Raw genomic sequence first — 27,351 nt, forward strand, 5'->3', positions numbered from 1 at the left:
CTATTCTGCAGCTGAGTTTACAGCTCAACGTTTTTCGTGTTTTAGTCCAATCACCAGACGTTTGAGATGAAAAAAGGAAACAATATCCTTTATTTTGAATAATCAATTAACGGTTCCGTTAAAGTGAATTAATTGCATATTTTCGATTTACAGACAGGTCATAAGAGTTGATGTTTAACAACTGAAAACAGAATAAAGAAAGAATTAATGAGAAGTAAAGAAGAAAAGGGATCTGATCTTTTTTCCAATAATTCCCATCATGCTGTGGTCTACGATCTTCAGTCCTCCTACTAGTCAGGTAAAACAGTGCATAAAAATAATAATCAAGTCCAGATAAAACAAACTAGCAACAATGTGTAAATCATTTCAGTTCATTTCATCTCAGATGTCCAAATGAAATCAAAACATGCCGACTCCCTCCTTCTTCAGCTTAGTAACAACTCCACCAATAACAACAATTCAGGCTGATTTACTGTAGGTCCTTTAATATCTGCCTGGCAATAAAAAAGCTCAGTCTAAAAACACTGGAATGGATTCATGTTTTCATCCAAAAACACTCTAAATAAAATAACAACCCCAGGAAACCTCCCCGTGGTGTCGTTAAAAGTTCAAAAGTCTGTTTAACGATGTGGTTTCAACTTTTCCACATCAGCTGACCGAGCAGATTCCTCATCAGAGCAATGAAATGTAGTTTCTAGGCACCATCCCACGCTTTCCGCCCACAGCTCCCAGAATCCATTGCTCATCAACAGACTCCACGTGGGTGATGACGTCACCGACCTACAGAAGAAGACAGAATAAAATGCATCTTTCAACACGATTTGAAGGCATCCTTAGCATTTAATCTAACAAAGAAGATCCACCTTCAATGTGAGCTCATCCTCGTTCTCTGCCGTGAAATCAAACACAGCTTTAGCTGTTCCCTTTGCTGCAGACTGCTGGCCTGTGATTGGCTGAGCTGATTAAAAATAAATAAATAAATATTTGAAGTTGCATTTTTAGGTCAACAAACCCATGAACTCTCACTCCATGAAATATCAGGCAGACAGGTTAAAAAGTGTTTTTTAATTAGTATAAGCTAATATTCAACAGACTAATGTGACTCAAACTTAACTGTAAACTAATTTTCTTGCTAATATTCCTTGTTTTATTTTCCTTTGTCTAAAGCCTTAATGGTGGCTTTGACCCTAAATCAGCTGCTTTATAAACGAGTGGATCCTTTGTACCCTGACAGGGTTGTGTGAAGGCAGCAGGATAAAGACCCTCCCTCCCATCCAGTCTTCCTCTCCTCCACTCTGCATCGACATGCTTCGTCACTTGAATCAGCTCCCCCTTGTGGAAGGACAAGTCCTCTACAGTCTGACCCGGGAAGTCGAACAGTGCCAGCACCCACTCATCTGTCTTTTTACACAAATAAACTCAGTTTCAGAGACTAAATAATCACAAAAAACGGACAAAAATCAGTGCTGCTTTCAAGGACACGTTGTATAAGTTTTAATGATATATTAGGTGGCACCATAGAAAATATTTGACAATAACAGAAAATACAACTACTCACCTCTAATTCTGATGGTTTGACTGCTGCTGGGGAAAAATAAAAAACAAGACAACAGATTATTCATACAGACAAAACCAGGTCTAAGTAGCTTTAAATGAATGTAGAGGAAACACAAGAAGCTTACAACGAAACCATATTTATCCAATTATACTTTTACATAAACATGTTTAAAAACTAGCTGTGCTCACTGTTTGCTAGTCCAACAAATAAATGACTTTTTAAAAGGAGAATTCTCGGTTATTGTGCTAAAAGACTCGTGTATAATTACATCTACAGCTCCTGTACTCTGAGGCTTTGATTCAATCAAGAAGGATATTCTAGAGAGACTCTATATTTACATTGTGAGGCTGTCTGGTGTCGTGTCATTCAGATACTGACCTTAGAAGAAACCACGACGTCCAAACTGGTGATGACTAGCTGTGCTGGGCCTCTCTGCTACAGATATAATCCTGACTGCTCAATCACAGAAGGTACACTACCATCATAAGGTCTTATTTATCCCCTGTGTCTAATATATAATCTAGATGTTTTTATGGATTTCCTTCAGGTCAGAGAATCTGATTAAACAGAAACATCAGAAGATCTGCTGATGATCTGCTGGTTGCTGAGCTTCCATCTAAATGTGTGGCATAGGGAAAGATTTTATTTGTAAGTCAAATTTGATCATATGTGGTGATATTTTGTAGACAGTTTTGAACAGATGCTCCAGTGGGACCCTCCTTACCAACTTATCTTAGGGGACATCGACTGTGGTTATTAAAGTAGACATTTGAGTCAGCAAAGTAAAGGAGAATACGAGCTTTCTTTGTCTCACCACAGTTTTCTGTTCCTCCTGTTTCTGCTGACTCTTGTTTAGACGTTTCTCCTGGTGAGGATGTAGGCTTTGGGAGGAGCTCCACCACCTCTGTGAAGTTCAGTGGAAATATTCCAGTTCGCCCATGGATCTGGCCCCGCCCCCACTCCTCATCAACCAGCTCCAGGAGGCCGATGACGTCGCCCTGAGAGAAGGTGAGCTCGTCATCATCCTCTCCCTCGTAGTCAAACAGAGCGACACATCGTGGGCCGCTGTAGAAACCGACATCGTGTAACATTCATGGGATTAGTATCTGTGTGGTTTTCTACAGTTCTTGAGGTTTTTAGCTTTAATTCATCGTGTTGTTGCTCTCTCACCTGACAGGAGAGTCCAGTTGCTCTTTGAGCTCAGCAGGCAGGATAGACTGGAGAAAGACAAAGAAAACCTGCATCAGAGTCCTGTTAGTGCTGCTTATTATGCTTTAGTTTGTGTAAAAATATGATGTCTTCACTGTCGGTTTGAACCTTACGACTGTATAAACTTCATCTATAACAAAGGAAAACAATGTAGCTGTATTTATTAACGTTTTCCATCTATAATACACTTTGAAAATGTACTGGAATATCCTGAAGTCTGATTTATTTTCTAGGATCTGCCTTTCTTCATAATCATAAAGCAGAAGACCTCTGCAACCACACAGGATTTGTCTGATTTGTTGCCGCCGCTGCAGTGAACTCTTAAAGCAACCATATTTCCTCACTGCAGCTTTGTGGTATTAAACTGGTTACTCTGCCACCTAGTGGTGTTACTTATACAACATGAGGCTTATTTTTACACTTCAAACTTTGGCTCCTGAAGGACTGAACGATGAATTAATCAGGAATATTAGATATATAATGCTCTAGGAATATGTACACTGACTCTCAAATGGGGTTTTTCTTTAGTAATGAAAAATGAAAAGTAATATATTCAAATAGATGCTATAGATCTCTTCTGTTTTCCATTCTACTTCAGGCCAGCACGTCATCTCATGCCTAACAGCTCCAGCAGCTCAGGCGAACATCCAGCAGTGAGAGAAAAGCTAAAAGTGAAAAGCATTAAAGATTGTTTTGGGGTTTTCACCATCTCAGTGATGAGGACCAGCTGTAATTATCTTAAGAATCAATATTTGGTCAATAAGATTCCAGGAATCACAGTTTCAAGAATAAACTTTTTACAATGAACAAATAAAATGATTTTTTTGGCATCTTAAAACGATATAAAAACTGCCTGAGCGGTACTTGGAAGGTTGATGGGTTGAGGTCTTCTATGGCCATTTTTGACTCGCTGTCCTTATCTTGGACCGGCTCTGGCTGGGGGTCCGAGTCCAGGAGACACAGAGACGGGCTGATGAGGGGCGCAACGCTACTGGGATCATTCCCTTCATTTGACTGCTGTGTCTCAGCAGGAGCAGGGTTTGGGTCGTCCAGGACAATCAGGACTTCCTGTTTCTGGGAAACAAATTTAAATGAAATTCTGAAAAACGAACATCAGGACTATCTGAGATGTATTTTTTTATGTGCATGTGTCTGAGTACCATGTAGCTGTCAAACAGTGGGTGTCCAGGTTTAGGGCGAGGCGGTAGAGGTGGTCCTTTTCTTGCCACCCTCTGATTGGCTGTTGAAGGAGATGAGGAGGTCTGTCCAGCAGGTGAAGTGGAGACAGCAGGTACGGCATTAGAAGCAGCGATCTGATTGGTTGAGGATGCTGCGTTAATGGCTGGGGGCGGCGGTCTGCCTGGGGCAGATTTGATTGGTGGAGGACGAAGAGGGAGGAGTTTAACGCTTGTTGGACTTGAAAAGAAGAAGAAAAAAGACCCAATATGAAGGAAACAAAACCAAGTCTGAACTTGTAATCCTTTTAGCTTAATCTTAGGACCAAAGGGTTACTTTAAAAAATATCGTACAAACACTGCTTTCCACAGTAAATATGTCTGAATAAAAGCTGTGCAATGTGTGAGTTTCTTCAGCTACCTTACCGAAATACTTGCAAACATTCTCAGAAACATAGAAACTGAAGTAAAAGTACTGAAATGGAAAAATTATTTCTTCATCAAACCCTAAACCCTGGTCTGAATATGGATGCGATAAAAACCTCCTACGCTCCAGTAAACCTTAACCCAAACACGGCTGTTGACCTAGAGGTCAAACCCACATCAACAGACAGAATGTGGCTCTTAATTAACGTGTTTAGGCCCAATTATTCACTCCTCTTTAATGTGATGACATCCATCTTTTCTTACCGCTGAGGGAGAGAAGGTTCTGAGGAGCCCGGGTTTGCAGGGTTGCTAGTTTCAGCTTTGGACTGAGGTATGGAGCTTTTCCTCATGGCTGGGGCCGGAGCTGCTGTTGGGGGTTTTGGTGGTCCGGGAGGTTTGCTGGGTGCAGCAGGATTGACAGCTGTGGGTTTAGGAGGGACTGGGTTTGGATCTGGACGTGCTGGTGCTACTGCAGTTGGTTTGGGGGCCAGATTTGGAGCTGGAAGTGAAAAGCAGATGTCTAATTGTATTTATTCAACAGATTATGGTTAACCTCCTAAAATAAATAAATAAATCAGCAACAAAACCTGCAAGAAGATTAAAGTGAAGCATAAATACCCAGCAGTTCTCTGCAAGATTTTCAAAACTACTTTTATAACATATTTCTATTGTTTTATTCCCCTCCAACACACCCGAATCATATCAAACATGTAGATGTGGAAAAAACCCTTCACATGATACCTGCACCTTCATCAGTGGACCATCGCTGGTTACTGAGTTTATTTATCTGCTGTGTCGCTGCAATGATCCGATATGACATCGGCATAAAATGCAGCTTTAGTTACAAGCAGTTCATGCTGTTGTTTCTTACTGTACTTCTTATTCTTCTACATTGTTTTTCAGCACGGAGCATTTAGAAGAAACTTCATTTGGACGTCAGGCTCCTATGGATGAGGACCACACTTTGTGCTTAAGCCCGACTTCTTCGGAGCGGGTTTATGTGTCAGGACTGAGTTCCAGACGTCTTTCCAGCAATTTGGGAAACTTTGTAAAAAAAATGAGCCTTCCTGAGTGACACATAAATAATAGACAACTTAAAAATGAAATTCTCTGATGTATCGTATAAACTACAGATCCCAGTCATTACTGGATGATCGGTATCTGGGTCGCTGAGTGTATTTTTAAACATTTTACTGTTTTTTTTTACAATATGCATTGGATTCTCAGAGTTTTACTAAATACTCACACATGCACTGTTTTACTTTGTTTCAGGCTCAACTGGGTCAGCCTACCTTTTCACTGACTGTAGACAACATGTTTTTGCAGAACTTCAGTGTCGTATTTCGCAGGATGACAGTGAATACTTTGCTATTTTGAGAGCGGACATTTAAGTGTACGCAGTGGCAGGCTTCGATTCCTACAACAAAAAGCCACCTAACGTCTGCAGCAAGAGGGAATAAAACAGCTGAAAACACAGCCAGCAACACACACTGAGGCTTATACACACTTTAAGTACGCAACAACAGAGGGGGCTTGTTTCTTCTCACACAACCATCCCATTTTCCTCCCACAAAGTTTAGATTGCACAACACAATCCTCCCTCTTTGTGTCAGACCCAAGCACACAGTCACATACAAACACGCAGCACATGTTTGAATGTTTTCCTGCCACAAAACAAATGAGCTTCATTTGTGTCACTGAGCTCTCAAACACCCCAGTGTGCTGCAGCTACATCCAGATCACACACAGATCACACACACTGCAGGGACAGCAGTCTCACCGCGAGGGGAAGTCGGCGCTGCCGGTTTGACGGTGGAACCGATACTTCCTCCTGTAACTGAACAGGACATAAACACAACATGAAAAATCATGAGGACAAAACATTGAGAGATTTTTTACTCATAATGCTGCTGTTAGTTAGGACCCTGATTAAGATAAATTAAGATAAATTAAGGGTATTTTTTTATTTATTTTTGACTTTTAATGAATTTTGTGACTGATTGCCATTTAAAAGATGTTTACGACCAAATAAATCTCAGAATTCAGAACTAACTTTTACAGTTACGAGTCTGTCAGAAAACCTTTGAAGTACAGAAAAATAAGTAATTTATTTGCCATTTTGTGTCTATTAAAAAGGCACCAGAATGAATTGTCTTGTGCGGATAATAAGCAGCATCTTCCTTCAGATAGAAATGGTGAACGGCTTGCAGTTCTATAGCACTTTTATCCAGTCTGAGGACTCAGTCTACCCCAGGGCAGCTGTGGCTAACAGAAGTGGTGCTGCCATACAATCAGCGCCATAAGGCCCGATGAGCACCATCAGCAGGCAGGGGTTTGAACCAGCAACCCACCGGTTACAGGACGAGGGTTAGTCATGTCATCAAGGGTGTTACTGAACAAAAAAAACCATTTTTTAGGACACATGTACCAAAGCATTGTCTAAAACCTGAACATAAGCAGAATGTTCATGGTACTTTCTACCTTCTGTTGTGCCACTTTAAAAATTACAAGCAAAACAAAATGAAGAGGACTCCCCGCCATCAAGAGAGTCTGCTATTTGGGGTCATTAACATTTGTAAGGCAGCAGCGACGATGGAGAATCAGACGTGGAGTGAACCATCAGCATGTTTCAACGGCAACAAGGTTGCTCTACACTACATATGTCAAAGTCAAGGCCCGCGGGCCGACTCCGGCCCGCAAATTAATTATCTATGGCCCCCTGGATGATATTTAATTACTATTAGAACCAGCCCGCAGGACACAGCCGCCCGCTGGCGTTTTGTACGCACCAACACTACATTCCCCACAATGCAACGGTAGTCGGCGAAGTCACTGTAGCGTGCACAAGCGGCTTCGTTGTTCATCAGCAATCACAGCAGAGATCAACTTTCAGGTACCCCCCTACATGTTCACGGAGGCAAAAGGCAAACCTGTGTGTCTTCTGTGTAGAAAGTTGGGCTGTAATGAAAGAATATAATGCAATATAAAGTTTATAATGCACACACTTTTATTTATGTATTCATCTTGATATTAAGAAACATACTTTGTTTTTCAAACCAATGAAATTTTTTTGCTGTTTGCCTGTTGAAAATGTTTCCCCTTGAGGTGACTGACAGAGCCATAACAAAATATTGCTTTATTCATTTAAATATTAAATAATGTACTCTGTGTTAGGTCTTGGTTCAATAGGCTATGTGCAATCATTTCAATATGTTTTAATAAACATTGAACCAGTCTGGCCCTTGGCTTGTAGGAAATTTGGTTTTTTGGCCCTCGGTGTATTTGACTTTGACATCCCTGCTCTACACCGTCTCCACGCTCTGTGCAACCTCACTAGTTCAGCAGGCAGCCATGCAGCTCCTGCTCTGAAACAAGTCATCTATTATCGCCCAGAGATCACTGAAGTTATCCTGTCAGCATCGAAAACAGGAAAAACAACAATGTAGCGCATGAAGGTATAAATAACGTTTTCCCTGAATAAGGAAGACTGCCGACATGTATGCCTTAAGCCATTCTTGTAAAGAATAAAAATAAATTTCAATTCAATTAAACCAATTTCAAAATGTCAATAAAAAAAAAAAGAAAAAAAGGTGGTCAGAAAAGTGATGCCCTGACGATGAGAAGCAGCGTCGTTGTTTCCTGAGGACAACACCTCGTTCTATTCATGTTTGTGATTCTGCTCTGAGAAGCCGAGGTGTTAATCTCAACGTGCATCAATGCAATGTTTTTATATGGAGCGAGTTGTCATCAACTGTTGTTTATTTGGGGATTGTTATGAGGATATGTGATGGTTATTTAGCTTTAGTTGCTGAGCTGATCTCTGGTTAAAGATCAGGTTTAAAGTGAAAACTAGACCTGGGATATTGAGGCTATTTTTTAGGATTTTAGACCATTTTAATTTGAGTGACTACTGCAGCATTCAACTTCAGAGTTAAACAGAGCTGATAATAATCATCAGATCTGAAGATCATCTGTGGGTCATTGTGCAGTCCAGTCAATAACTTCACTTCCTTATCTGCAGCGGCTGCTCATTCAGGTTATCAGGTTGATACGCAGCGTAAACAGGAAGCACTTCCTCTCTGGTAAATATCTGGGAAATAACCAGAACCCTTTGCAACAAAACATGTCGAGTTTCACAACCACATCAAATCAAGCTTTCAGAGTTCAACCACCATCGCTGCTCAGGCGAAGTCATGAAAACCAGAATAAACGTGGTCCTTCAGATCAGCTGAAAATGATTTAATGACACCAAACATAGAGGCAGGTTATCTTCCTGAGCTGAGTCACAGCTTTTCCACTGAGTGTCAAAGAGGTCAAGCAGCATCAAAACACCTGATGAAGATGCTGATGACTGAGAAAAAACAAAGACGTTGTGTTGCTGCTGCACCGTTATAACTGAGAGATAATGTGCTGGATTCTTAAAATGTAACCTGACTAAGACAGCCCTCACCAGTTTGGGTCATGGTGTTCTGCGCAGGTTCACCTCCAGCCTCCACTGAGCTCTTTTCCTGCTGTGGAGCTCCCAGGCTGGCTCTGGGGGCCACTGGAGGCCTGCGTGGTGGTAGGGGATGCGGAGGGGAGGGACTTCCGCTGACAGAGCGCGTGAGTTTGGGTGGAGGAGGCCTCGGAGCCGGGACAGGGGTACTAGATGGGAGCGGTTCTGAAACAGTCTTTGGTTTTGGTGTTATGGCGGGCTTTTCAGAGGTTTGGGTAGGTTTGAGTTCTGATCCTGGATCAGACTTCGCCGATGGTTCTTCAGAAGTTTGAGCTTCAGAGTTTGACTCTGCAGGGGCGGTTTCAGATGTTTCTGTGTTTCCTGTTTCCACTGTAACACCTCCATCTTCCCAGAATACCTTGCTGGAGGGTTTGGGAGGAGGTGAAAAGCTTTTGGGTTTTGGAGCAACGACAGGTGGGTTAGATTTGGGTGGTTGACCCTGGAGACGAGGCCGTGGTCGAGGCTCAGGTCTTTTAGTGGCAACAAAACCCTCAAGATTCCCAGTATCTATGTCCGTAGTGTCTCCACAGCTCCCATCAGCGGCCGGCTGCTGCTGCTCGAATGCTTGTATCCTGGCTCTTAGAGTCGCCATGTCCTCGCCGTCCTCTTCCTCGCTCTCTGACTGGCTGCGCTCGCTGCTGTGATCAGGGAAGCCCCAGTCGTCCGAACTGAACGCCTCCAGCAGCTCCTGAAGATACGTCCCCTGGCTCGCCTCCGGGTTTGTGCCGTCGCTGGCTGCCCGGGCAGTTAACGTGGCCAAACCGTCCTCGCGCAGTTTCACCAGAGTCTGAACTTTAACCTCGTTGTTTACTGGCTGGCGACCTAGCCTAGTACGAGGGCGTGGCCTGGGACGCTCCAACAGGACATGTGGGGATGTGTCAGGAGGAGGAGCCTGTTCCGCAGCAGGCAAACACTGGTCGGTTTGAGCCCCACAGGTTGATGTTGAAGGTAAATGCTGGTCACCGAGGAACGAGGAGCACTGGGTGTGTGTGGAGGTGTGTGTTAACGGGTCAGGACGTGTGTTTGTAGCGACGCTGCTCGTCTCCGAAGAGCTAACAGTTGACTGGCTGGAGGTGATGTTGAAGTCAACATTCGATGGTCTCGGGGGAGGCGGCCGTGGGGGTCTCGCTGCTCTTCTTTCTGAGAACAGAAACAAATATGAAACATTTAAACATAAAAGCACATTTATAACACGGTCCTATCAGGTTCCTAGTTTACCACGAGTCTCCTGAGGATCAGGAGCAGATCCTGGCTCAGTCTGCGTGGCGATGGTTGTTCTAAAAACCAGAGGTGAGGAGGAAGAGGAGGAAGCAGAAGGAAGGAGAACCTGCTCCTGTGTTTTCTCTCGGATCACCTCCTCGTAGGAGGGAGGAGGCTGAGGAAGGAAACAAACTTTAAAGTTAGGTTGCCAGGCAGGTAAACACAGAACACAAAGTATGCACGTATATAATAGTTGTACATCTGCTGCTAAATGTCCTATTAATAGGAAGAAATGAACATTAAAGTTTTAAGGTATAACATCCTGTTAAAATGGGACCTCACCTGAACAGACGGAGCGATTGTGGATCCCCAGATATGTGCGGGTGGAGGAGGCGGAGGTGGGATTCCTCCAACGGCTCCTGGAAACCAGGAGGTGGAGGGCAGCGGTTCTGCTGCCAAGATGGTGATCTCTGGTCGCCTAGCAACCGACAAACAGGAAGTCATAAAGAGAAAATGAGGAGAAGACTGTTGAGACGTACCAATCAAATCCAATTAGTTCCTAATAACTAATCAAATGAAGCCCCAGGAATCATAAATGAAATCTTTTCTTCCATTCACGATGTGGAAAGTATTTTGTTCTTATAGTTACTAACATCTATTCATCAAGGTTATCAATAAGAAATATGTAATCTTTGTTATAATTAACAACTTGCTGTTTGTTGAGTCAAACAAAAGAGAAACTATTTTAAAATAAAATCATCATTTTTGGACAACTGCATCTCTCTGAAGACAAAATGAACTTCGTATGTTTAAAGTTCTGCTCAAACCCGTTTTATTATAAAACATGTTTGTTGCAAACTGAATCGTGCTCTTGCGTAAATAGTTATTTATTGCCAACCTTTCAGCACATTCAGACAGAAATGCATTCAAATCAACAGCTATAATTTAGCCGACATGTGCTGGAGGACACTGGCTTCACTGCATTTATTTCAGCTGAGATCAAATGATCCAACGGTTCTACCTCCGGTCCCGGTCTCGGTCCCGGTCTCTGGGTGTCTCTAAGACCGAGGACCTCGAAGCTGACGAGAGAAAAAACACAAGCAGACAACATGAAATGAAAGCAGACAGTAGAGCTGAAAGAATATGAGGTTAGTTATCTAAAACGTATCGTTATGTAATTATCTGTAGCTTCACATGCTGAACCTGAGCCATGTTTCAAAGCATGGACCAATGTCTCGAAAGTTAGCAGAACAATGCTTCTATGAACAGAACCAGAAGTCACATTTAATGGGTTATTTTTTTTATGCCGTTAAAATGTTATAGAGTTTAATTTTAAACTGATGTTTTTACTGTTTTAAACTGGAGGTCTGCTAAGAAATGAGTTTCCTCAGTATTTCAGGCGTTGCTGGAGCCTCCAGCTCATCAGATCTTTATCCGTCTTCATGCACCTGGGAAGCAGGTGAAGTTGTGCCAGAAACCTTTGGACCTAAACTCCAAGTAATACACTTAAATACGACAAGCCTCTACACCTTTGCAATAAATGCAAGAAGCTTGTTTTCCTTTTATTAGCTCCTTATGTCAGGATCTGTAATCCTGACGTTTCATTCAGGTCCAAACAGCCGTATTTAAAGCTCTGCTAGAACATCAAAATATGAAATCAGATGTGTGGGAGCCGTCGATTGGATGATCCAGCTAAGAAACTTTGACCTCTTGAAACAGATTTAACTTTGCAGAAGCAGAACATGTGGAGCATTTCAGATACTAAAAACCCATATATATGGGTCTGTATTCTAGAGCCATGTGAGAGGATGGGTCCATAGACATGGACTTTATTGAACCTTAGTTCGAGCTCAAAAAGCTCAGATAAAACGATGGGGACAGATGCTTTGGAATATATTTGGTAAATGGTATAATTCCTTCTTTTTTCTGCTGGAATAAAAACCCATCAATGAACCGCTAAGATTTTCTTCTGGTTGATGGTATTCAACTTGAGTAAATGTGGATTAAAGGCTGCTTGTGCTGATGTTTCTACTGAACATAGGTCATAGAGAGGTTGTCACCTACTTCTCTTGATGACGGCTCGGATGGAGGAGAGAGGACCTTGGCTGCAGAGAGAGGAGACAGAAAACATCACTATTTCACAACTCTTCTTTGTCTTTCACCTTTTAAAACACTCTTCATGCTTTTCAGCGGTAAATAATGCTGATATCTTCAGTATTGAGAATTTACGAAAGTTATTTTGTTATGACAATTATGTCCACGCAGAGCTAATATGGTGCAAGTTAAACAACAAATGCTTCAACATTCGTCTATGCAAAAACGAATAATCTCTTCATATTTAGGAACAAAGGAAGCATGAATGAATGACCATGAAGGTAAACCCCTGCTGGGTCTCCAGACATTAAATAATCATGATGCGATAGAGCAGAAAAGTGCACAAAGTATTTAAAATGACATGAATAAATAGATTCAAAGCTTTATCTCAAAGAATCAACATTAAAAACATGAAACCTTGATCTCTGCACAAACTGCTACCAGGTAGTGAGAAGCCAAAGATTCGCCCGGGATTAACATCGGGTTTGTTAAGACTTTCTGTAAACACAGAACAAAAACACTTTTCCTGGACCGCGTTGCTAAAGTCAGACGTCCGTCATCCTCCAGGAGCTCCAGGATCAGAGGAAAGTCAAAAACAAAGCCAAAGCTGTTGGTTTTTATTGGAAAATATTCCTATAACTCTGTTGTCTTTCAGTGTTTGGGTCCAAACGTTTTTCTTGGAGAGTTTCCTATTAACAGACAAATAACTCATTGATACTCTGATGGAAAAACAACCCATGTTGTGTTCCTGTTTAAATAAATAGCTTACGGATGAAGCCACTGAAATGAAACATGTATTAAATGACTTCCTCTGAAGTTTCAGTTAGTTTGCTCAGGCATGCTGGATTATTTCTGCTCCATTACATCATGGCTGGGTGTGAGTTTATCTGACTGACAGCAGAGCAGTTCAGGCCGATAGAAATGCAGGGGTGGGGGGGTCGTCAGTATTTTAAAACAAAACCAGTTTTGCACTTTAACAGCCCAGTTGTTCAGAAAACTTCTGTCCTAGTTACCAAAACATGAGTCTCTCTGAGGGAGATGCTGGAGAATCCTGGGAATGAGGAGGACGAGCAGCTGACTAAACTTCAATGGTGGAGAAGTCTTTAGAACAAGCTAGAATGAACAAATAAGTGAACAGAAACCCGTTAGTTGAGCTGGTGTCTGGAGAGGCTCAGGAAAACGACGGTTCTGATAAATAACAGCTGGATGTTGGACAGTGAACCTTATGAAGCCAATTAGATCAAATTAAGATTATATCCTTAAAATGTGCATCAGATTTAGATACTGCATTGTTCAATGTCAACCGGTTTGTCTCTGTTGCACAGAAATGTAGGTTGCAGGTGCAAGTTTTGTCATTCAGCAAAAAACACAGAAAAATGGTGTCGGAATCTACTGAAGATGAGGGAATAAAATGTAAAAGGGAGGCTTATTTTATCCATAAAGTTTACTGTGTGAAGAGAACAAGATGTTTAATGAACGCATTCATTAAAACCACGACAGTCGTACTCAGCAACAAAAAACCTGCTGCAGGTCTAACCTAATCCACTGTTTCTTCATGCTCATCCAGGAGGAGTGAATGCTGCAAGTCACCAACTGGATGCAATCTGCTGGGTTTTCCTTAGATAGAAAACTTTTTAACTACTTTGAATAATAAACTGCATCTAACTGCACTGTTTGATAGTAACACAGATAGTTGAGTCATTTTTTTTTTTATGATACTCAAATTCCTCTTTATGTATTTAGCTTTAAATTACAGCAGATGTCGTCTCCAGGCACTTTATAAAAACAAACCATCTAATTTAAATTCAGTTATATAAGAACCATGCTGTCCCAATTCAATATAATCAAATTCAATGAAATACATTCCAATAATGTTGTCATATTTAGATCCAACCTACAGTCCAAGATGAGCATCATTATTATACAGTAAATTAAAATGAGCTAACCATATAAAGCTATCGGGACAAAGCCGTCATAGAAGGAAACGATAACTCCTTTTTAACAGCAAGAAACCTGCAATACATCCAGACTTTAAAAGAAGGCTCTTAATAAGGATTTATTTCTGAATGTTATCCTTCTTCTCTAAGATCATATAAATAATGGTTTCCAACCTCTCTGGTTGGTTTATGATGTGGTTTACAGTTCTGAGTCATCCTCTGTGGGGGATTTAAGGGACTGCATTCAAAGCTGCCTTTGTTTTCCACTTTTAAACATGTGTTTTGCTAAAGGTCAGGAGCTGAAAGTAATTACTGCGGCACAAGCCTCTGATAATTTGTAGGTAACTTAATTAACATGTAAAACCTAACGTGGCACCGGCAGAACCAGAGCGGTTTAAATGATTCAAACCCGAATCATGGATCAGGTTCCCCTGTTTTTAATGAATAAACTCGGGGGGGGGGGGGCTCGCTGACTTTTACAGGTCGCTATGCCAACCAGCCAACAGACTAAATACTTTCAGGAGAGTGTAATGACCAAAGGGGAGAAAAGTTAAACTTGGAAGTCTGCAAGGAAACAGAAGAAATGTCTGAGCTGCAGTTAACTGCATGCAAATGTTTCCTGAACATCTGAAGACGTTTCTCGTTTGTTCTGCTCAGCCAGATAATCCAAACTCACTTAAAACAACCGTCAGGAAGCGGAGATCCAAAACCTTTCACCTGGATTCGACATCAAATACCACTGATTGAACCAAGCTGTCTCCTACACGGGGGGAGAAATGAGAGCGCCCTTCCTGGTGGCCGCTGCTCAACCTGACAGGCAGAGATGAGGGAAAGAGAAACCTCCTACCTGTGGCGTTGTTCTGGCTTGCGTCTGTCAGGGCGACCTGAGGAGAAGCCGAATAGTAGATTGAATTTATTGTATCTGTAAACTGAAACATTTAGCAGCTAACCTGACAAAAAAAAAAAAAGAGCTTCACATTATTAGGAAAACACGCAGTCTGAATATGGTAACAATACCGACTGCAATGAAGTAACGTCTCCCACGACCCAACCCTCTTCTGTCCCTATAATCAGGATGTTCTCTTCACTCTGTGAGCTTTAGTAAGGTCTGTAAATTATATCGTGTGTGTGTGTGTGTGTGTGTGTGTGTCAAAGTCAGCTAAATTCAATCTAACTGGTCAAATGTGTTGTTAGGAAGCAGCGTGGTGTAGAAACACAGCTTACATGTAGCATCGATGCAGCATCCAGGCAGGCTGGGTTGTTTTGTTGCTCATATTGATTTTATCATGACAGTCATTTCATGTATTTAATCTGGATATAATGTAACAGCTCTAAAAATAGAAAAAAAGACACCAGCAGCTTTTATTTTGTGTTATCCCACAGAATACAACCGCAGAAGACAATAATATGTAACAAACATATGGCAGATCGGAAATAAAATAACTCTCCTTTTGTAACAAAGCAAAACGTTAGGGATAAACCAGGAAAAACAGATAAATCAGTGATTAGTCTGTATTTGTACCATTTCTTCTCTTCCTACTTCTATTTTCTGATATCAGCAGTCTATTTATCCAGGATGTAAAGGATTTCTGGAGGTAAATCAAAACAGGGAAGTCTCATGTACAATTTAATTTAAATCTATTTTATTTTCCAGACATTTTTCATACGTCCTATTGACCGTAATTGTTGACCAGTTGACCATATGACACCTTTTTGCACCCAAACAGTGATCAAAACGGAGCCAAGTGACCAGAACCGGCTCACTTCTACTAAATATAGTCGACTTTAAGATTCTCCGCTCGGTAACAGCTTCCACACTGAAGACTGTTGGTGTCCTTACCAATCACTGATCGGAAAAAGATCGGACTGTTGATGTTCCGGACAGCTGGTGAGGTGGAAAACGGCCCAATCTGGTCATTAACCAAATACTCAGAGTATCTCTAAGGATAAATATTATGATTTGCACGAAGCAGGGAAAGAAAAACTCCCCTACACCGGGCTCTGACCTGTGAACTGTGGGAGGACCAAGCCTGGATCATTTTGTACCCAAACAACCGTGTTACTCTACATGCTGAGTGTTTCTTGCTACTTTTGATTCATCCAGTTAGTTCATGTGTGCAGGAAGTAGATACATCTGTACAGGAAGGTCGACAGATTCATGGATTCTTGTTTATTCTGGTATCTTTGTAGCGAACATGAACAGAAAGAAAAGCGATGAGCTCATCTAAACCTTTTGAACACAAGATGAATCACTGTTTTTATCTGCCTACTTATTGTTGAACTTTCAACACAGGCACCACCTTTTTTCCGTTCCTTTCCTTCATAAACCACCACTTCTCCACCAGTTTTCTTGATGACTTGCGATTTTTGCTCGCAAACAAAGGAAAGTCTTATTTAAAGGTTTCCTGGGGTAACAGGATGAGGCAGCAACAGGAAAATACTGAACAAACTTTGATTAAGCCGTCATTTTGTGGAAAATGGCACTGAACTTTTCACTGTATTTCTGTGAATAAATCCACAACTAAACCTGGGATGAGTTAAAGACAGACATGATCAGCAAGAAGCCGTCTTCCATTCCCAGCTGACAAACAGAGAAGAGCTTAATCCCATCGCTAAAAGCCCAGCTAGACAATGAGAGGAAGAGTCAGTCCCATCCCTCAGATAGATGTTTATCTGTCCGCTCATCAAAACTAGCATCAACCAAGAAAAACGGAAACGAAGAACAGATTACACGTTTCAGCTGAAGCTCCTTCAATCACATGTTCAAACTTTCACAAAACAACTAGAGAGGAAAAGATTTTCCTGTGTGGATATGAATTTTTCCATTTCCTACCTCCTTTCCCCTCCTCTTCTTCACAGTCCAAACTGTAAACCAGGTCAGCTTGATTTGCTCCAGAACCTTAAAGAACTGAACATTTGCTCATCTGAAAGGATTTTATTTCTTAGTTTTCTGTTTGTTCTGCGGGTTTAAAACTTGAAAATGAATCTCCTCACTCTTCTGTCTGCTTCTTCTCTACTTTCTCAGTGTCTGAAACTCTTAAGCGGACCACCCATCAGCTCCAGCTGGCTCCCCGATTGGCCGAGAGCTTCCAGGAAGTGAGGCTGTGATTGGCTGCAGCAGGATTCTGCAGGAGTCACCAGTGTTTTAACATTTCCAGATGTTTGTCTTAGCTTGGTGCTGGAGCTGCGTTCACACACGCAGATGACCAACGCAGCACATTTTACTCTGCACTCGTCATCAGGAAGAGTTCAGAGGTCAAGGGTTAAAGTAAAAAGATGGAATGTTTTTTCCCCAGAAAAAGAAACCAAGCAAAAGGTTAATATCTCTGCAAGTCAGTGGAGGCTTTCAGGTTTGAAGAAACCTTGTTAAACACAAGAACCTCAGGACAAAAAAGTAAAATACTGATATTTAAGATGCAAACTTGTTGATAAAAACTGCTCTATCAGATGAAAACAGAGCAAACTTAAAGCTTCCTATTAATAAGTCTACTACTAGATACATTTTCCTACACAATCAACAAACTGAAGCCCTCCCATGTGACTTTTCTCACCCGTTGGACACCAAGACGAGCATCTGTGTGAAAAGTGTTCAACATTTAGAGCCAGTTCAACGTGTCACCAACATCCAACATGTTTCTGATAACGTCGGTGAGAAAAGGAGCTCTGGCTTAACTTGAGATGGTCGATTGCAAGGTTTCATTAAGCTTCCTTTGCCTGAGTCGAAACAACAATAACAACCTCCTGCCTTTAAAAAAAAAAAAAAAAAAAAAAAAGAGTCCAGATGCCAGAAAAATGAATAACAGATTGACGTAGACCCTCTGAGAGCCGAGCCACAACTCTGCTGACAATCACGTTATTTATCATCTGCTCGGCAGACAACCAGTCAATGTTATTATTAATCTTTCATTGTGTTGCGACATATTGTCTGAGAGGGAAGAAATAAAAGCACTGATTTAAAAATGTAACGATGTAAGCTAAAGAAAATAATTAAGCTCAGAGTCTGAGAAACACAAGTTATTGAATGTTACTTGTAAGAATGTGGAGACCATCACAGATCCAGTTAATTAGTGCTCTGACTGTAAATACCAGCAGGTTTAGACCAGTAGCTTTTCTCGTACCCATTTCCTCACTTAAAAGATCAACATACATCTACATGACTTAAATGGTATGTTCTCTTGTCTTCTTCATTTTATAGGATAAACTTGAGGAAAAATACAACCGTTTCATGATATTAACACAAAAATGCATAAAATGACCCAACTACTTAAATTTAAAAGAGCAAAGCTAAGTCTACAACATCCATTTCTACTGCTGCTAAAATTTAAATAATGTAAGCAACATGCAGCGGTCATTTAGATTTATTTTTTTTACACAGACTTAAAACAAACTAGGAATAAAAACCCACTAAATTTAGTAACAGTTTTAGGTAAAGTAGTCCTTTAGTTTCCACTGAATAAACTGGTTTCCTTCTAAGAGAAAGAAAAGACGAAGCTTTCCGTGAGACAGCTGACTGGCATGGCACAGCAACAGGTGGGGGAGGGGAATCGCTGCATGCTCCAAACAGCTGAAGAAAACAAGCCTACAGGGACGGTTCTGACCACCAGAGTTAAGAAAATTAAAGTAAGATTCATGATCAGTTTATAAATCTCAGATTCGTTCTGGTTCTGTTCTGGCTTTAAGGTCTTTCTCGGAAACACCAGTGGAGGAACTAAAGCAGGCGGTCTTCTGTCCCAATAAAACCAGTAAAAATGGAGATTGAATTTCATTCCCATGATCAAGTAATCTGGGAATGATATTTTGGTTCATATGTTGACCTTGTAGTGGATAAAGCATAATTATTTGTTTAATAAGACTGTAAACATGCTGGACTTTTCTCTGTTTTTTTATATTTAAAAGGTCAAAAAGACAGATTAGAAAAATAGTTCCTGATTAATGTTCTTATTGTAGCAGCTCTAAAAGGTAATTCCTCATATCTTTGTTTTCCGGTGCTTCCTGTAGCCCTGAAAACTCGATCATAGTGAGATATCTTCAGCTGCTTCAGAGCAGCTCTGATCTATCAGAGAGCTGGGAGAACGAGGGTACGTGGATTCTTGGCAAAACATCAGACATTCCAGCTCATGATTCATTATCCAAAATGTTATAATTAAAGGTGAACATTTAGGCCCTGATCTTCAACAGTTTGCATGTATTAAAAACAGGTACAAACTTGTTTGCGTGAACAAAACTGGTCTACAAACCAGGTGCAACATCACCAGCCAGCAGAAAACCATCGGAGCCAAAGGGACATTCCTTCTCATCTAGTTGAGGGATGTGGTGGATGCTTCTACCACCACCACAAAGTGTTAGTAATGTTTCATTGTTTTACATTTATTAGTTTCAGATGACACTCTACATAAGTTTAAGTTATTTTATTTTCTAATGGGTGCACACTTTAGTTAAGATTTGTCTGAATGGTTTACTTATACTTGGTTTTTTTTCTTTGAGGTTCTGCAAACGCAAACCATCTGGAGGTGGAAATCAGGAAGATATCATTATTCCAAAAGACTGAGGAGGGGACTTCACTTCTTAACTTGATAAAGTTGTTATTTTGTCACTTTAATATTCACTTATTTGTGTTAAGTTAAAGATTAATTTGTGTCATTTATGTTTGTTAATTAGTTTGTATGTATTGTTTTCCATTTGTTGTTCTTTTTATGTTGTGGTAAGTCTAGGTTATTCCACCCCTATTTAAGTAGTTTTTGTTTTTTGGTCTGGAGGTCAGTTTTGTTTTGAGTTTTGTTGCTGTTCAGTTGACCTCAGCTGAGTTGGGCCTAAACTCCTGTCATTTATTATCTGAGATATTTTTGTATTGAAGTTGACCTTTTGTTAACTATTTTTGACAGTATTAAATTGAAGTTTTTCCAGTTTTTGAACAACTTTTGTCCTTGTTTAAGTCTGGTCCACCACAGGGGACATAAGTGTATTAATGAGGTACGGGTCTCCGTTCTGGTTGTCATCTACGTTTGTTTACTTCCTGTACTGAAGGTCCAACATCCGTCCTGTTATGTTATCCAGGATATGCAGCAGCAGAGCTGTTATAATATAATATATAACGGCTGTTATAATGTCAACATTGAGAGCGTTTGACAAATATAGTCGACAACATAAATGCACAAAAGTCACAGCATTTAATTAAATATGTCAACATCAAACTGTAACACTGCTAAAAAATAAAGCGGGTTTATTATAAACGTTCAGACACATTACCCACCTGAAACCTGAAAGTATTTGCTGGTTTTATAATGAATGTTTTGCTTTGGTTGACAAACACGGGTTAACGATTAAAACTAGCGTCAAAGTGGTAGTAACCCTCGGAAAGGAACAAGGAAGGATTCGGTGAAACCAAGTTAAGAACAGAAACCTATCCAGGGATAAATAAATAAAGATAAACATACATTAAACATGCAGCAATGCTGCCATAAAACTTGAATTAGGAAGATTTCAACTTGAGAAGAAGAAATAAAACCATCTAGTGAAAAGAAAAACCTCTGTGCGACTATAGCACGGCCCCTTCACAAACTTCACAGTAAACAGAAAGAGATGCAACCCTAAAACCACCTGGACTGATATTATATTACAGACAGACAGGGTCTGTCTGCATGAGGCAGGAAATGTACCATCCAAGCCGTCGCTGGCCAGGCTGATTAGCATCTGAATTAGCTTTAAACCTGCACCAGGTCCTGTCCTGCTGAAAGAGGTCGGCAGTTTAACATTAACAGCCTAAACAAGCAACAGCTAAAAGTAAACCACTGGTTGTAAATAGTTTGCTCCGTTTATATTTGGTCTTTCTCTCTGTGAAGGAGGTCAGACACGGACCTTCGTTTATTCATGAGGTCTGACTCGGTTTAAACTCTGTAATTTAACCCTGTTATATTATAGGGAAGCATTACAGCAGTAAACCTGAGGAAAATCCCAGGAACAGTCAAGTCTGGTGCTTATTTGAACTTAACCCACGTTTTAGTTTGCTTTTTATCGTTCTAAATAGGATGAAGTGGATCCTTATTGACTTTGGCTGACTGAAACTGTGTTTTTTCCCTAAAATCCAGTAAAATTAGCTGGTAAAATTCAAATGAAGCTACTGGACTATCCAGTCTAGTCCAATCTAATCTAAATGAGCTTTTTCCTCTTCCTGTTTAACTTCATTAATCTGCTTGAAAATACTCCGCTCTAATGTGGCGCATTGCTTGGTTCCTTCACTTCTTTATTTTCTGTTTGAATGTTTCCATCTTTTGTTCATCACCGACCTTTGCCTAACTGTAGATGAGACATCCAGACGTTAATATCTCCTGATGTTAAAAGGTTGATAGAATCTGGGAGTCTGGCAGGAAACAATATTTTTTTAAATAAAATTAGAAGCAGACATGTGAAAATAAACTTTCTAAATAAGAAAGTGAGAGTAAAATCCAAGGCTGTGAATTTGGGGCTAAAAAGGAAAATCTAAAACTGTGACTTTCTATAAAGGAATCCACAGCTACCATCTTTTAGTAAGTTATAATTTCTCTGTTAAAAACAACTGAAAATAGCAACGTTGTGGCATCTGGCTGGCTTGTGATGATTAAAGCTGCAACCACAACACTTCAAATCCGGCAAAAGTTGTTGACGTCTAAACCAAGAGAATTTAAATAACCTCAAGGGGAAGCAAAACAATTACGACATAAAACTGGTGCTACTGAGGAGGATAACTGTTTAAAAACCTGCTTAGATGTGCAGCAGGTTGCAGTTTTTCTACATTTACAGCCACCTTAACCGCAGGGAACAAGTACAGGCATCATCTGCTAGGTTTATATGGGATTACACCTGCATTACTCACACAGTAACAAAGAACAGTCACGAACAGGTAAAGGTGTAAAATGACTGCTTTCTGTTTTGATAAATGAACCAAAAATATTCTGGCAAATGAGGAGATATGTGGAGAATCAAATGGCGGTTAGTCACGGAGGAGCAGGCCTTCCCTGAGTTTGGTTTCTGCGAACTTTGGACCGAGCAGCGATGCAACTGAAAGTTGGCTTGAAGGTTTATGGCTTGGGGTCGAGGCAATCCACGCCCACTCTGACACCGCATGGATTGCCCACACTTGTCTCGCTGAGTCACTGAGTGCAAAGCGTAAGCAGCTAAGTTCAAACTTTAATCTTCACAACAGATTTGTGGCGTGTTATCATTGATAATCCTGTTGGATGTTTTCCTTCAGTGATACCAGAGTGATCCTTCAGGTCATGTCATCTCACAAAAATAGCAAGAAACTCTAAGCTAACATGTTAGAACTGCGTATCTGTCCAGCCAGGACTCCAGGGTTTACAAATAAGATCCTTTAGAGGATAAAGAAGAGGAACCTACAATCAAATATCATTTTTCTCAATCGATTAAAGCACTTACCAACAACTGGGTGAATAAAAATACTGTAAATGAACCAACTATTCCAGGTCTGAGCATAAAGTTTTACAGTAGTTCTGTTGCTATCAACGAGTTGCCGGCTGCTGTCTGGCAACCAGTCGATTAATTAGTCAAAATAACACTCTGTCCCCTTAAAATAAAACCTTGTTATTTGTGGGCTGAAGTTTTAAGAAGCTCTCTGATGAAAACATAAAGTAAACATACAGCAGATATCATTTATTTTTAATATTTTTAATCCTGATGAGAATAAAAATGCAGTTACTGTTCGGGTGTGTCTGATTTACCTGAAGACGCTGATCTGATGCATGAGTTCATACTTCATCAGCCCCACAAGAACCTTTCCATCAGAACCATAAAACTGTTTTTATCTTAGTTTCAGAAGGAGAAACAAAATTGCTGGGTGTTTTTTCAATGGTGGAAACACTTTCTATGGAAACAAAATGTGATCTTTTGGCTGAATAAAAAGATTATTGTCATTTCTTCTAGCTACTAGGACCAAACAATAATCAAACATCACTTAGATCGTTTACTTCAATATGTTTTCTATTAATCTGCTGATTACTATTTTTGAATAATCAGAGAGCAACAGCTGCTTGATAGGAGATTTTTACAGGATTTGAACCAGACGAAGCTACAGTTATGCCACTAGATTAGTTCTGGATAGAAGATATTTACAGACAAAGAAGGTTTTTCATCTTAAATGCAAAATCTAAATATTTCTGGCCTAATTATCGCTCTGAGCGGGTTGTTCTTTCAGCAAATCGCATGTTTCAGGGTTTGTATACTGCAACTAACGATTATTTGATTACTAAATAATCGATTAATAAGATTAATTGCTTCAACCCTAATTTGGATTACAACATTTAACACATTTTGATGTAAAATGTCTTAATTGTTCACAAACAACCTTAATCTTATCAGAAGGTGCTCCAGCATTGCTAACAAACCTAACTTAATTAATCTGCATCAGTAGTTAGCCTAAACATAAAGCTTTACAGGAAACTTTACGGAGGCTTAGAAGTCAAATAAAACATTTTAAATACTATATTTAATGAGTCTACTGAGTGTAGGTTGATTTTAAGATTAGACAAGGTGGTGTTTAAAGTTGATACTTTGGCTGAAGAGGAGAGGAAGGTCACTTTAATCAGTATGTACTGATAATAAATACCTCACAGTAAAGTATTTCACAAGAATACTTCAAATATCACAGCAGGGTTCATTTGAAGCTGGGAACAATACTGCCGCACCTTTAAAGAGACAGTGCACTTTAATTGAGTTAATGAAAATGTGTTGTTATGGAGACTAGTTATAGGGTAAAGTTATTCTTCCTGTGTAATAAATCCCATTTAGCCATGACAGCGTGTTTTTCCCACACGTATGAATACACTGAGATGTCAGCAGGTGCATAGAGTTTGAAACAGACCCGTAATATGAGCCTTTTTCTGCTCTGTTTACCTCCGGAGCTGTTCGGCTGTCGTCGGACCACTTGTTCCCGGGTGTCTCTCCTCAGGTTTTCCTCCTCTTCCTCCGACCGAGCCTCTGCCATGTTTAAACCCCTCTTTGCCTCTTGCTTTTGCCCTTCTGCGTGTCCGGGTGGAAACTGAGCCCCGGTTCAGCACAGAAACCGCAGCGATGTTTTCATCTCCCCTCCCGTTTTCCTCCGCTTCTTCGTCGCTTAACATCCACCGCAACCCGGGACGAGTTCACCTAAGCACGGGTAACTTTTCAGCTCGAAAACGTCTCCCCCGGAGTCCGGAGGTCGTTCACGGGTAAAACTGTGTAAAAACCGCCGCGGGTGTCCGGTGGAAACTGGCTCTGAAATCCCGTTTCGTCTGAAGACTTTCTACAAGCTTCCCTGTTTCCCCGCGAGCTCCTGACACGGAGCCGCACGAGCTCCGGCAACGTGACGTCACCAACTGAAAAAAAAAAAAAAAATGGAGATGAGCGAAAATGATAATTAGCTGCAGAGGCGATCCTAGGTTTGATGGGGCCCAAAGCAACATTTCAGTTTACCCAGCAGAAACAGCAGTGTCCTAACATTTAATTTAAATTATTCTGCGAAACATAATTAGCCGTCTAGTGTGCTCGTACTAAATTCAAAAGGTTAATAAGAATTAGTCATTTTACATTCGTGACTAAATAAATATCCTCCTGGATAAAGAATGACGGCTGTAAATGAACTCAGGGTTGGTCAGCATTTCATTATAAAATCTGCAGAGTTTGGAAGCAGCGGCCATGTTTGATTTGTTGTGCTTTCAGTCAATAAAAACAAAATGTTCATTATTTGGTCAGATTTATTTGCTGTATGAAATGTAACGCCACAAATGCAAGCAGCAAAAAATACAACTACAACAGAGATGTGTAATTATGACTTTTAATATTTTCCTCTGTATAACTCGTTTTTTTTTTGTAAATTCTTTAAAATCTTTATTAAAATTCAAATTAGTTTAAGCTCAGTATCTGGAAACAATAGAGCACATTTATTCTTGATGCACACTTTTTTAATACTGCTTTTTTTATTTTAAGAAAATGTCAAACATATTTTATTATACACGAAATTAGAACACAGTTATCTGTTTTTCCCAAAGTACTTCAATATTAACTGAATTTAACCTTCATTTTTGAAAAACCTTTTAATTAATGACACATTTCAAAAAGCTTTAGTGACAATTCAATGGATTGTTTTCTTAGTATCAGTCTGAGAAAATAGGTTTTTGATTTTGATTATGCTTTGTAAATGAAAACAGGCCTTTCTTGGAGACACGGCCCCTTTTTCAGAACTGTTAACCCTTTTACTAGATTGTGAGACATGATTAAAAAGTAAATATACATTACCAACAGATTGGATAACATGGTACAAGAGAGGTGAAGAAGCTAGAACCGGCAGGGTAGAGTAGATGGAGATGAGTGCCAGGAGAGATCTGTAACAGAAGGATGGCTGAAGGAGAGAACGGGAAGCTTTACAAGATGATACTGAGACCTGTTTTGACATAATGTAGCGACGGTGTCACTGAGAAAAGAAAGGAGCTGAAGCCTAAGATGATCAGATGCTGGGAGCAGGAAGTTGGGACTTAGGGTGGCGAGTGGCGTAGCAGTAGAGCGAGTATCATCCTAAATTCGTTTCCCAACCTTATGACCTCTTCCTGCATGTGTTTCCCCCTTTACGTCTGCATATTTACTGTCTGATTACTGTGAACAAAAGTCACTTATGCTACAAACTCTTAAACCAATAATTGAAGAAAGTTAGAGCAGTCTGTGGGGTAAGTTAGAGAGGTGAGGCTTAGATCATTAGGACATGTATTATCGGAGGGACAGTGGACATATAGAGCAAAAGATGTAGAGCAGCAAGATATGAGGGACACCTTAGGAGAGATCACAGAGCAGGTTCATGGATTTAGTGAAGAACATGGTTGATGTGGTAGAAGAGGAGGCAAAGGATGGGCTGAGATGGAAGCTAAAGGGAATAAGGGGAAAAATAGATGTTTTTATGCTTATAGTGTTTCCATCATCGATTATATATATTTCCCCTTGCACAAAGTTTATCTATTATTGTTAAACCTGTGTGGATTAGCTCTTAACATGGTAAATGCTGTTTGTACCCAATAAAATTACCCTTTTAGTATTGATGTAAAAAAGATTTGTTCATAATTGTTTATGCAACGTGCTTCAAACATCAAATGTAGACAGTAACACACAGTGTAGCCTTAGTAGAACAAATAATAAAACAACAGAAACAAATAACTTTAAAAATAGACACAAAGGAGACTTAAAACGCCCTCAAGGACATCCAAACCAACCACACTGAGAGGACTGTAGCAATATGAATGACCTGCCAGCTCGAAGCTTGGTCAGGATTCAAAACAACAATATATATTAAATATGTATACGGTAACAGATGGAAGTCCACCGTCTGTTCATGGGCTGTTTGGACTGATTGCTTGAAATCATTTTATCATCAGTTTGAGTGCAGTGGAATAAAATTAAAGCAGCTGGAAGTCATCACATGGCTAACAACACAAAAGAGAAACAGACTGAGATACACTGAAAACAAGTTGCTGCTGCATCCAAACTAAATAAAATTCTTGCCACTTATTTTGTAGGACATTTTAAATCCTTATCGCCATGTTCTTCGCCTTTTTCTTTTACAAATTTAAGCAACGGAATAAAGTTGCACATATTATTGTTACTAGCCGGATATTTAAAAAAAAATAAAACAAGGTTTGGTACAACATTGTTCACCGATTCCTCAAAGTTTGATTTAGATAATAATTGTAGTTTTAGAATCTTGCCACAAGATGGTGCTGTATTACACAAAACAAATACCAAAAATAAAATCAATAAAAAGATAGAATAAAATAAAAAACAAGGCTGGTGAGGATTGTTTGACAGAAAATTGTGAATGGCTAATATAAAGAAACAATCAATCAATCAATCAATCAAATATTATTTGTAGAGGGCATTTAATAACTTTCTATGCAACACAAAGGAAGATGTTTTACAAAGGTTAAAATCAAAGACACAAGCATAATTGTATTTGTTATTAGAAAAACACCATAGATGGATGTAGATTTTTTAGACATGAAAATGTAAAAATACAAAAAAAATGCTTAAACATGAAGCAAATAAATATAGAAATTATATTTAATTAACATTTAATTTATGGCAAAAATACAACAATAGTAAAAGCCCAAGAAAAGTTATAAATAATCTTTATGAAATTAAGATTTAATTAAACAAATAAACAAATCATATGTTAAAAAACATTAAAGGAAATATTTCAAATCTAGAAATCGCTGGCGAGTGTGGCTGGTGGGAGTGTATATCTTA

At 39.9% G+C, this 27,351-nt stretch overlaps 1 protein-coding gene across 12 annotated transcripts; it reads right to left on the reverse strand.

Annotated features, from left to right (window-relative positions):
- Window positions 1–72: 72 nt before the first annotated feature.
- LOC124880487 (SH3 domain-containing protein 19-like) lies at window positions 73–24,447 on the reverse strand. Of its 12 annotated transcripts, XM_047385629.1 has the most exons (18): window positions 23,980–24,064; window positions 14,942–14,978; window positions 13,171–13,270; window positions 12,128–12,168; window positions 11,085–11,142; window positions 10,406–10,541; window positions 10,082–10,238; window positions 8,819–10,003; window positions 6,149–6,205; window positions 4,633–4,867; window positions 3,928–4,183; window positions 3,632–3,841; window positions 2,729–2,775; window positions 2,373–2,623; window positions 1,559–1,584; window positions 1,227–1,401; window positions 864–958; window positions 73–780 (listed from the first exon to the last, which is right to left on the reverse strand). In XM_047385629.1, exons 3-18 carry the CDS (start codon window positions 13,176–13,178, stop codon window positions 673–675), a joined length of 3,045 nt encoding a protein of 1,014 aa, XP_047241585.1. In that variant the 5' UTR covers window positions 13,179–13,270; window positions 14,942–14,978; window positions 23,980–24,064; the 3' UTR covers window positions 73–672. The 12 variants fall into 12 exon arrangements, 10 of the variants coding, with proteins under 10 accessions (XP_047241585.1, XP_047241583.1, XP_047241581.1 ...); XM_047385627.1 differs by lacking the exon at window positions 13,171–13,270 and having other exon boundaries at window positions 23,980–24,205; XM_047385625.1 differs by lacking the exons at window positions 13,171–13,270; window positions 14,942–14,978 and having other exon boundaries at window positions 1,559–1,581; window positions 23,980–24,445.
- Window positions 24,448–27,351: the final 2,904 nt, after the last annotated feature.

This window comes from Girardinichthys multiradiatus, chromosome 14 (genome assembly GCF_021462225.1).
Source record: "Girardinichthys multiradiatus isolate DD_20200921_A chromosome 14, DD_fGirMul_XY1, whole genome shotgun sequence".
Lineage (NCBI taxonomy): Eukaryota > Metazoa > Chordata > Actinopteri > Cyprinodontiformes > Goodeidae > Girardinichthys > Girardinichthys multiradiatus.